This window comes from Electrona antarctica, assembly GCF_951216825.1.
Source record: "Electrona antarctica genome assembly, chromosome: 2".
Lineage (NCBI taxonomy): Eukaryota > Metazoa > Chordata > Actinopteri > Myctophiformes > Myctophidae > Electrona > Electrona antarctica.
The window spans coordinates 22707327-22719349 of NC_136807.1; the positions used below are offsets into that span (position 1 = coordinate 22707327).

General features: G+C 40.6%; 2 protein-coding genes across 3 annotated transcripts in view; one reads left to right on the top strand and one right to left on the bottom strand.

Moving 5' to 3' along the window:
• Window positions 1-12023, bottom strand: part of LOC306934868 (ubiquitin-conjugating enzyme E2 variant 1) — a 521434-nt gene that overhangs the window by 420283 nt on the left and 89128 nt on the right. The window lies entirely within an intron of this gene.
• On the top strand, window positions 2-10835 carry LOC306941300 (microtubule-associated protein RP/EB family member 1-like). 2 transcript variants are annotated; one of them, XM_079526689.1, is made up of 9 exons: window positions 12-223; window positions 565-630; window positions 3542-3708; window positions 5597-5742; window positions 7090-7270; window positions 8082-8123; window positions 9115-9209; window positions 10136-10291; window positions 10711-10835. In XM_079526689.1, the coding sequence occupies exons 1-9, from the start codon at window positions 117-119 to the stop codon at window positions 10759-10761; spliced, it is 1011 nt and encodes a 336-aa protein (XP_079382815.1). In that variant the 5' UTR covers window positions 12-116; the 3' UTR covers window positions 10762-10835. The 2 variants fall into 2 exon arrangements, with proteins under 2 accessions (XP_079382816.1, XP_079382815.1); XM_079526690.1 differs by lacking the exon at window positions 8082-8123 and having other exon boundaries at window positions 2-223.

The following is a 12023-nucleotide window of genomic DNA, read 5'->3' on the forward strand; positions in this document are numbered from 1 at the left end:
CTAATAATGACTCGACTCGACTGGCATTAAAGACAGTCCTTGTAATTGTTTGTAAACGTGGATGTGTTTATCCAAACGGTTTAGTTAGAGGCTGGCGTTGTAAATATAAATAATCCATGATGTTCATTGTTCCTGCAGGGAGGAGGAGGTCGTGTAACTGTTGCGTTAACTTCTTCTCTTCCCGTAGCCTACTGCTGCACACAAACACCGCCTCCTTTCAAAGGTGAACTTAGCCCTGGTCCAGTGCTTACAGCCATAGATATACAGCGAGTCTCTCACTGACTGGAAGCAGTGGACCAGGGCTAAGGTTAGCCCCATATGTGTCCTCTCCCTACGCTCAAAATGAACTGTGTCTGTGCTGGAAAGTATAATAGCTGGGAGGGAATTCGGCCAAAATAAAACAAATGATGATTTTTAGCCGAATTAATTTATTTCTTCTTTCTTTCTTTTTCTTTATTGTTGTTAATGTAGTTGGCCACAGACTATTGTTATTGTCAGTTTCAGTGCTGTATTTTCTAAACATATCAGTGCTGACTGACATATGACGTCATCCTCATTATATAGGCAAAGTGACAACACCTGCTTCATTATCAAAACTCAGCAGGTTAGAAGCAGACACCACTTCACAAGGTGAGTCAAGTTTCCGGCCGAGGAAGTTAACTTTTGATGTTTTGAATAAAGTCTTGACTATAATTAGAGAACATAACCTACAACATGATGGATAAATGGAAGTTGGAAGAACCACTAGGCTCATCCTGACAATCTGTAACGCGGCTAACGCACCGAGGTTAATCGAACGTAATCTGAGAACCCATCGGCAAAACATAAAGGAAGAACAGCGCCCTCAACAGTCTGTCTTTAAGCAGAAACTTCAGTTACTGATTAGGCCTACATTGGAGTTCCTCAAAATTGGACATCTTAATGCATCATCATACTGTAGGCCAGGGGTGGGCAACTTTGATGATGGAGAGGGCCACTATATTTCCACACAAACTCACTAGGGCCATATATTACTGTCGTAGCAAAAATAGCCGATCTACAAGCTTATATTCGAATTGAAATCTTGAATTTTTGCTATTTTTGAATTGGAATCCTGAAAATTAACATTTGTATGTAATTTCAAATGCCTTTAATTATACTTGTGTTGAAGCAATGAGCTACTAATTTAGACTGAAGTAATTACAGCGGGTCATGTTTGCATGTTGTGGAATTGTAAACAGCTGAAACCAATAATATATATATCAGTATTCTGACATTACCTGAGGGCCACATTAAGTGAAGGTGGGGGCCGCATGTGGCCCCTGGGCCGCCAGTTGCCCACCCCTGCTGTAGGCCTACATTGCAACCACATCTGCAATTCCCCAGCATTGCGCCTTTCTAGTTTGATCAGTTGCTGCTGTGTTGTTACTATCCTGACATCCTGCCTGGCTAGTTAACTCAGGCAGTAGTGGATAGTTGATTTTACTGTAAGTACAATTTGGAGGAATTTGCTAATCTGATTTCAGATCAGATTTTCCTAGCCCTAGAATGTCTATGATCGTACATACATTTCATCCATCGATCTTCAACCGCTTATCCGTAGTCGGGTCGCGGGGGCAATGGCTCCACCAGAGTGCTCCAGACTTCCCTCTCCAGAGCAACATTAGTGATTGACTTCCTCCTGGGGGACCCCGAGTCGTTCCAAACTCTTCCAAACTCCAGCACTTAGAAAAATAATCACTTGCACAGATTTTCTTGACAGAAAGTAGCTCATAACATGTCTACGGGGGATTTTTATGAAAAACAAGCTCGGCAGATTGAAAGAGAATAATTCAAGCTTGGACTACAGCTGCAATGTTGGTGAGTTTAACGTTGTTTAAGAAAAGCAGATCGCAAACGCAAAATGATGAGTGGGGAGTCAATGGAGGGTATTGCAACTCTAGATTCATCCCATTATAAAAAAATCTAGAGTTGCAAATTGCGGCTAAAACCACCTAAGCTGGCTCCTTTCCAGGTGAAGAAGCAGCGACTCTACCCTGAGTCTCTCTCGTGTGACTGAACTTCTCACCCCATCTCTAAGGCAGATGCCAGCCACCTGTCGGAGAAAACTCATTTTGGCCGCTTGTATTCGAGACCTTATTCTTTCAGTCATGACCCACACTTCATGACCATAGGTGAGAGTAGGAACGAAGATTGCTTCCACATACATTTCATGTATTCCGAAATACAGAGCCTTATAGATCCCTCATATCATAGCGCACGTCGGTTAGCAACGGGGCATGCGTGGCATAAATGTGGTCCGTGCTGTGTGTACTCGCCCAATAACTAATTCCTAAGACTTGGAGCCAGATATTGTCCTCTAGTTTCATATCCATGTGAAAGTTCTGGCAGAAAACGTGTATTTTGTCAACTATCTCCACTTTTCCACAGGCTTCATCACACGGACAACATTCTGTCCGGGTGAGGGGCCCGGAATGACTGATGGACTGAATTTAACGAAACTCCTATTATCACCACAAACATCATTACAAACCAGGGAAGGCCATAGCTGCAATTTGCAACTCTAGATTTTTTTTAAATAATTGGATGAATCTAGAGTTGCAATATCCTCCACTGACTCTCTACTCATCCAAATTACTTTTGCAATCTGCTTGTATTAAACAAGGTTAAACTCATCAACATTGCAGCTCTAGGCCAAGCTTGAATTATCCTCTTTCAATCTGCCGAGCTTTTGTTTAATTAAAATCCACCGTAGACATGTTATGAGCTACTTTCTGTCAAGAAATTCTGTGCAGGTGATTATTTTTCTAAGTGCTGGAGTTTGGAAGCACTCGTCGTATGTCACTGAACGGCCCTGTGTACCACCTGTTTCGAATTTGCACATAATGCAGGCGGCAGCAGCGCGACCTGTTAACAAAAACGAGTGCTTCCAAACTGCAATCACCTGGACAGAATTTCTTGACTACGGTGGATTTTTATGAAACGAGCTCGGCAGATTGAAAAGGAAGTTTTGTTAAATTCAGTCCCATCGGTCATTCCCGGCCCCTCGCCAGGAGAGTATGTCATCCGTGTGCACTGCAGCACATGAAAAGTGGAGATATTTGAATATAGGCCTACACGTTTTCTTTTATTGAGTGCGTACACACGGCGTGCAGAGCAGATTTATGCTGTGCATCCACGCACCCCTCACGTATTGGGACAATATCAGTCACCAGAAAAAAAAAGTCAGGTGTTTTCAATTAATCTATCATGGTTAAAAAATAAAAGAGTAAAGTTTTCAAATAATTTGAGTGGCATAAAAGTAGGCTATACAATATTTGCCTCTGAGATGTAGTGGATTGGAAGTAAAAGTATTACATTGGAAATACAAGTAAATAAAAGAACATTCCTCTGCCTAAGTAGTAAGTACAGTTTGAGTAAATGTACATGGTTACTTTACAGCACTGCAAACGTTTTGCTGCTGCTGTGCCATGCGTGTACACAGTGTCACCACTCACTGTGAGGTTTCCTGAAATAAAGCAGAACAGAATCATTTCATCATGCTGTTTTTTTTTTGCCACAGATTGCAGGTTTCTCCTCCTCCTGCTGTAGCTCTGATGGCAGCTGTCAACGTCCACTCCACCTCAGTGACCACCGACAACCTGAGTCGTCATGACATGCTGGCATGGATCAACAGGTGTCTACAATCGACAAGTGTGCGCTACTCCAAGATAGAGCAGCTGTGTTCAGGTATAGGATGCAATGATGTTTGACATTGACAGTAACCATGCGAAACAAGAAGTCTGTCTTGGAGGCTTGGCTTTTTGTACTAGTTAAGTTTTTCATAATGTATGTGTCCTCTTGTCGACATGTCCACTAGACTAGAGCTCTTTTTCCTGTATGTTGCTACAGCAGGCTATATCAATGGTGCTCATGCTCAAACATGTCAAGGACCTAGCCTGACACTCACAATTGTCGTTTCACTTCATCCAGGACATATTATTTTAATGGTAGCGATTCAGGGCTGGAGCCAGGCTACCGCAGACCCCCATCTCAAAATATCTTGTCCAGGGACCCCCAGTAGCAATGATTTTAGTAAAAATGTGAAAGATTTGCAAAAAATTGCAGATCTAAAATGACACTGATGCTTTCCTGGTTCTAATGTGTGAATGTAAGACTCAAGAGAGGAAGTGTAACGCAGGCAGCAATGACAATAGTTTGTAAAGTGGGAAGTTGTGATTCTACTGTGGCAGCACTGTTTATAAACAAGTGCTGACAAAAAAACGTCATTTAGGTTATAGTAAAGCCTAGTGGAAAAAGAAGTTCCACGCACCAGATGACATTTAAAACTGCTTTTAAATGTCGTAGGCAACACAACTGTAGAGATATACAATAAAAGATATACCCGCACGCAGAGGTGGATAGTAACGTACAATACTTAAGTACATTTACTAATTTACTGTCCACCTCTGCCCACACGTACACAGTACACACTGCCACTTTCACGCTAGTATTTATAGTGCTAAGGGATATTTTGCGATAATTCGTCTGAAAGTGCCAGATTTTGCACAGATGTAGCCCAGGCCATGATCTAATGATTTCGCTAGGGCACCCGAGCTGGCGACCTTCGGGGGCGCCACAGCGACCAAATCCATATGGCAAGTTTGGCCACCATTAACAACCTACAGTATAAGGCAAAAATGTCTTACATTTCATTATGCTTTAAGTAGCATGTGACGTGTCAAACTAGGGGATTCATGATTCTGAATCCATTCCAAGCATTAGTTTTGCACAAAAAACATTCCTTGGGCTAAAACGGCATCACAAATGTGATGAGGGCATCACATTTGGCAAGTGGCTTTGGAATGGATTCAGTCACGTCATGCTACTTAACCCATTTAGACCTGAGGCTGATTTCTTTTTTTTAAAAAGGCTTCTAAATCCTGGTAGTTTTCTGAAAAACTTATGTTTCTATGTCAGTGGTGCTCAACCTTTTCCATATCAAGGACCCCCAGATTTATCTGAATTTGGCCACAGACTCCCATCTGAAAATATGTAGTTTCAGGGACCTCCCAGAGTTAAAACGTTCATTGTGAAAGCATATATTCAAAGATTTGTGCCACATTTGAACGATTTTTCAAAAATAGAGAGTGCCGCGCTACGAGCTTGTAGATCTAAAGCATAATGAAAATGTGAACAATTTGCCTTATACTGTATAGTTTGTTAATGGTGGCTATATGGATTTGGAAATTATTTGGCAATGTCTCGGGACCCCCGCCCCGCCCCTCCTTACCCCAATATAAATTGACTGCTACAATAACCTTAATAATAAGACAATACACCATAAATAAATACTGAAACCAGATATACATTAGGGAAGGTGTATGCATGTACTATGTAAACTCTCCAGCCATTCAGTTGAAGATAATTAAATAATTTGGGGCCCCCAAAATAATTTGGCGATGGAATCAAATGGGGGGCCTAATGCATATCGAACTGTCCTTGAAATTCAAAAGGATGGGAATCACATGGCTAGTGGTTATAGTAGTCGACTAGTTGATGCAGTAATCCTTTTTAAATGTAGTTACTGTATATGTTGATAACTAAAATACATGTACAATGTGTGTGTTGCTAACAGGTGTAGCATATTGTGTGATCATGGACATGGTCTTCCCTGGATGTTTACCGCTGAAAAAAGTCAAATTACAAGCCAAGCTAGAGCATGAATACCTCCAGAACTGGAAACTTGTACAAAACAGTTTCAAGAAGTTGGGGGTTGACAGGGTAAGTACTGGCATAACGTCACTGTTGGGCAGAAACTTTGTATTTCAAATTTCTTTCTGTCTGAAAATATAATTCCCTATTTCTTAATTGGTGTAGCACAAGCTCACAACGTCAAGATGCAATGCATTTAGAGTTTGTAGTTTTGCTATTTTGGATTACGGTTTGTTTTGTGTGAAAGTAGTCCATCTGTATAGGTTTTAGAAATGTGTTAAACCAATGAAACATATTAAAGGGAGATTTTACTTATAAAAACTATTCAGGTTTTTAAGTTGCTTGATTCAGTATTTGGATATTTGATATTCATTTTCAGACACGCCCCCTTCCTACAGTACAAGCCCATTGTAACTTCAAACCATGATAGATTCATCAAACACCCGTCCTTGGTTCAGCTTGATTCGACCGTTATCTCTGCATTGGACCGGCAAAATCATCCGCTATCAGCATGTTTGAATGGTGCCAAAATGTCCATACTGGCATCCTCACCACATAGCCTGGTCAAGGTTTCCCCCTGGTGGACGTGTCATTTCCAACTATTGTCGGTGCATGGAACTAGGAGCTACTAATATATATATATATATATATATATATATATACTATTCTCTGCCTATCAGGACATAACTCGGACGGCGCTGAGTCGGGTCTGGTGGCCTTCGCAACGCTCGGCACGGCGACTCGCTCGGCTAGGGCCTCACTCGGCGGTGCCTCACGTAGCTCATGGCCACCAGACACGGCGCGCCTCCGTCAGGACATCAGTGATAATGACAATGCTACAATCGCAGATAATGACATACTGAACAGTGAGGATGCCAGTATGGACATTTTGGCACCATTCAAACGTGCTGATAACGGATGATTTCGCCGATTCAATATCTGATACCAGTCGAATGGGGTGCTTGGTTCTAGTGACTGTCACTGACTGGTATTGTCCTAATACATGAGGGAGCGGACGTAGAATGTGCACAGCGACAGGCTGGGTGCTGGGCTAAAGACCTGATGAAGATCAAATGATTGAAACATTATCAGAATTCTCAATAAAGAATATCTTGTGCGGGCTCCATCCATCATCTACTAATGAGGGAGCCATGATTTTTATTATCTTTTTTTTTTCATTAATTATTTTGGAAAATGAGAAATTAAATACAGTAAATCCCTTTGACTAAATAACTACATTGAATCCATTTGAACATTTACTTTATATTTGGACATGCAAGGTTTCCACTGACAGCAATGATATTCTCTGTATTGTGAAGGTCTTCTTTTCAAATTTGTATATATATTACAAAATTATTCCCATCTAATTGATTATTATACTGTTTCAGCGCTTTATTGTCTTTCATACATTTTCAGGGTGTCCAGGTGGAGAAGCTGGTCAAAGGGAAGTTCCAGGACAACTTTGAGTTCGTCCAGTGGTTCAAGAAGTTCTTTGATGCCAACGACCACGAGGACCGTGAGAACAACCCTGAAGAAGCTGCGTCCGTCCAACTGGCTGCTCTCGCTGCTAAACCTCCCCAGAAGGCCACGTCGGCAGGTCGGGATGAACCATTTTTAGTTTTACCAAGTTATCATTTATGGCAGGGGACTTCAAATTGTTTTCAGGCCAAGGACCCCTTAGCTGAGAGAGATGAAGCAGGGACCCCCAGACTTGTCTATCATTGTAGTGTTGGATTCATGTTAATGTATTTTCAGACCGTTCACCACTTAAATGGTCAATACTTGGAAAATGTGTACTTGGTCTGCTCTTTATTTTTTTGCCCCTACACCAAACCTCTTTGCTGGAAATAGCCAATCTACAAGCTCACAACGCCAGTCAAATTACACCAACAGAGTAGCAATATAATTTAAATGAACGCTTGCAGGGGTGTCATTTGGGTCATCAGAGGATGGCTCTGGATCCGACACCCAGAAAATCCGACAACCCAATATTCCGACCATAGAACCCCATACTAAACATATTCTTTATTTAGATACTTGGTAAGCGTTTTATTGTATGCAACATTTTTACTTGTAGCAATTTTCGGAATGTCATTAGGCGAACATTTTTAAACATCGTCTCTTTTCGCCCCAAACAATGACAAAAATGGTTGATCTACTAGCTCTCAATGCGTCGCATGTACTGTAGATCCAACTATCTTCGCTGTTTTTAGAAATGGGGCTTAAGTGGTAAGCTATTTCTTGCCAACCCCTTCTTTCTGAAATTACGCCTGTGAATGCTTACACAGTGACAATAAAATGGTATTCTGATCCTGCATCAGGTTTAAATCAGGCTTTAACTTGTTGTAGTGATATATCCTGCAGACTGATTCAGCGGGTTCAAATGTTTGTTTTTGGCTATACTACAGGGATTGTTGGCAACGCCCCTGGCAGACCATCGGCTTCCATTGGTACTGTGGTGACTGGTTTGCAACGCATGCTGGGGTTTGGGGTTCACTTGTGCAGTGGTGATTGGTGTTCGTTCATGCTGGGTGGGTCAGGGCAGTGGTTCTCAAACTGTTTCATGTCAAGGACCCCCAACTTGATGTATTTGGCCACGGACCCCCTCCTGCAACACTGTCGGGGACTCCCAAAAGTGAAGATTATTATTATTATTATATATATATATATATATTTAATTTGTTTGGAAAATGAAAAGAATAAAATAAATTAAAGTAATTGGAAATAACACAGCCCAGTGTATAGCCCAGCCCAGTGTACCCACAGTGTATTTTAATACACAAAGGTGTATTAAAATTACTTTGTCAGTCACCAGAACCAATGGTTCCGGATCCTTAACCTATTCCCTCATAAGGGTCCTATTCCTTAACACATGCAAAGAGAGCCCACGCAAAACTGCCCAAAAATCACTTTCACCTAGAAAATCCATTCACATTTTTTATAATTCAGCTGACTGTGGAGACACATGCTGGAACTTTTTACTTTTAAATGTTTTATAGTTTCTGAGTTATTTAATTTAAACGCCAAATGCATTCTCAATGGTGAAAACACACACACAAACCACGTATAAAAAAAAAAAAAATCATTGTTTTGATTTTTTTTAATTTTCTTTTTTCCAAAGACATCCACAGACGTTTTGGGCTATGCCCGTGCGGTAATACCAAAGACGTCCATTAAAAGGTTTGAGAGCCACAGACATGAAGTCCACATACCAGCTCTGACAGTGTGATAAACAGTTCAGATGTGATGGAACAGATTCCGGTTCCTCAATGTCGGTTCCGGTTCCTTCAGTTCGGCATCCCAACGATATTTAGACAAAAGACAAAGTTAAAAATGGCAGTTAACATAATGGACGTGAGGAAATGTAATGCTGTGTAAACGTAGTGGAGCATTAACCAGTGAATGCACATTGTATTTATTAAAGTTCTGTCTTCAATCCAGCACCTAGAAAGTCTACCCCACAAACCAACCGCTCGGGACGCATTTCTGCATCCACACCACCGAGCCAAGACGACAACACAGACCTGAAGGAGTTGGTGAGGCATTGATGGCAGTTGACACGTTTTATCTGCTTGCTGGAATTCAAACTTATTTTATTATCCATGTTTTGACCAAGCTGGTCAAAATGTTCCTAAAAATTGTTTAAAACATGAAGAAAGGAAAATCTGTGTGCTAGAATTCAGACTAGTCTTCTTAATGAATTCCAATGTGCAGAGATATGTTTGCTTTTTCATGATATAGACTATAGTCATTGTATTCAGGTTTGTGCATGTGGTGCTGGAGGCAGACTGATGGCTCAGTTTGAAATGCTTCCGCTAACGGTGTGTACGTTTGTGTAACTGTGTGTACATTGGAAGAGCTGAAAATGCAAAGAAAACAAAGACTGCCCCCACCACCACCACCACTTCCATTTGCCTTTGTTTTCGCATGTAAAGTCCTAATACTGTAAATCAACCCTGTGTCTGTACCTTTTATACGTTGGCTATTAAAAAATAGATCTACAAGCTCACAGCGACTGCAAGCTTATACATCTGCTTTTTTTTAACATGTCTTAATCTTTTAATAATTTTGCTTTTTTGCACAAATCTTCTCTCCTTGACAGCATATAGCACTGATGAAGGTCTTAGAACCGAAACGTTTGCTACTTTTAATTGCACTTTATGAGCATGGTCTCGGTCTAAGGAGTTTTCCTTAATTTATTTTATACAGTGAGTCTTTTTCTGTCAAGTTTTCCTCTGTTTTTGAGACCACCGCTCCTGTAGTCAAGTTTGTTGCGCCTTTCTTCGTCCTTTTTTCAGTTTTCTCAGTGCTCCCTGACACACAACATTTTCAGACGGGAGTCAAATATATCAATTTGGGGGTCCAAAACAAAAGGTTTGAGAACCAAACTAGTATCTGTGGTTGTTGCTGACAAGAAGCGATCTGCAAACTTAACGTGTCCTCTTCCTCCTCTTATGTCCAGAGGGAATCCTTGCGGTCAGTGCTGGCCAACTCCACCCAGGAGAGAGACTTCTACTTTGGGAAGCTGAGGAGCATCGAGATGATCTGTGAGGAGCCGCAGGAAACGGAGGCAGACCCCACCCTGCAGAAGATTAAAGACATCCTGTATGCCACTGAGGTACGTAGCGCTATCTAACGCAATGTAACAGAAGATTAAAGACATCCTGTACACCACTGAGATACGTAGCGCTATAACACAATGTATGGACCCTCTCTCAAACGAGATATTGTAGTTCAAGGGGTATTCCAAATAAAGAATTTCAATCATCAAGGAGCAGTGGTGTAAGTAACCCAAGTGCAATGTTGAGGTCTTTGGACTTTACTAGAGTACAATACAATACATAATTTTACTCCACTACATCTCGGAGGTGAATATTGTACCTTTACTCCACTATTTGAAAACATTTAGTTACTATAGGGATGTGTGCATGGTCTATGTGTGTGTGGCCAGCATCTGTCCAGACCCCAATTTGAGACCCGGTGGTTTACATGTTGCTAAAAAGTTAAAACAGAATGTGAATAATTGTTTCTTCACAGGAAGGGTTCATTACTCCGGAAACTGCAGAGGAGGAGCCAGAAGAATTCTGACAATATCTGAATTGGCACATGGCAGAATCACAATAAATACATAAAATGAATTAAAAAGAATAATGTATTTCGCAGCTCATGTCTTCATAGTGGTTTGTGAGTGGATGAGGCTCAACCCAGGAGCAGTGATGTAACAGTACATTAAACTTGGGTACTGTACTTAAAGTAGGTACTTGTAAAAATTAAGAATACACTAACATAATTTAGCAACTTTTACTTTACGAGTGTTTCCATTTTTCAACACTTTATACTACTCCACTACATCTCAAGACTCACATATTGGTCTTTTAATCTGTTGCAATTATTTGATAACTTTGGATATTAGTTACTTTGCAGAAGTTATTATTACTAATATATTAATAATATACTATTACCCTTTTATAGTTGTACATTGTGGATAAAAATCAAATTTCAGTAAAGCCATTCGGTGTGGAAGGAAAAAACCCTGTTTGTGCAGGGTTACATGCTCAGGCCAATATGAAGTATATTGTTTGTGCAGGGTTACATGCTCAAGCCAATATGAAGTACTGTATATTGTTTATGCAGGGTCAAGGCAATATGAAGTACTGTATATTGTTTATGCAGGGTCAAGGCAATATGAAGTACTGTATATTGTTTGTGCAGGGTCAAGGCAATATGAAGTACTGTATATTGTTTGTGCAGGGTCAAGGCAATATGAAGTACTGTATATTGTTTGTGCAGGGTCAAGGCAATATGAAGTACTGTATATTGTTTGTGCAGGGTCAAGCCAATATGAAGTACTGTATATTGTTTGTGCAGGGTCAAGCCAATATGAAGTACTGTATATTGTTTGTGCAGGGTCAAGCCAATATGAAGTACTGTATATTGTTTGTGCAGGGTCAAGCCTATATGAAGTACTGTATATTGTTTGTGCAGGGTCAAGGCAATATGAAGTACTGTATATTGTTTGTGCAGGGTCAAGGCAATATGAAGGTAAATGTGTTGCTAAATGGCAGACTTGATTGAGCACATTGCCACATTGCAATGTGAGAACTTTGACATTTTGCCAGTGTAAAATATTCAGGCACATAAACCCAATTTGAAGTGGCAAACGCTTGAAATGACAATATTCACATATTAGAGAAAAGGTGTATACTTGTAATCCAACATTTACACATTGTGTATAATTTAACTTGAGCCCATTTTCCAATATTACAAAATTGCAACCTGTTTTGTCTGTAGCTAAAAGGAATAATCACTTGGAGGTGTGAAAGCTGGAGATATTGCAAGATGTCGGAGCT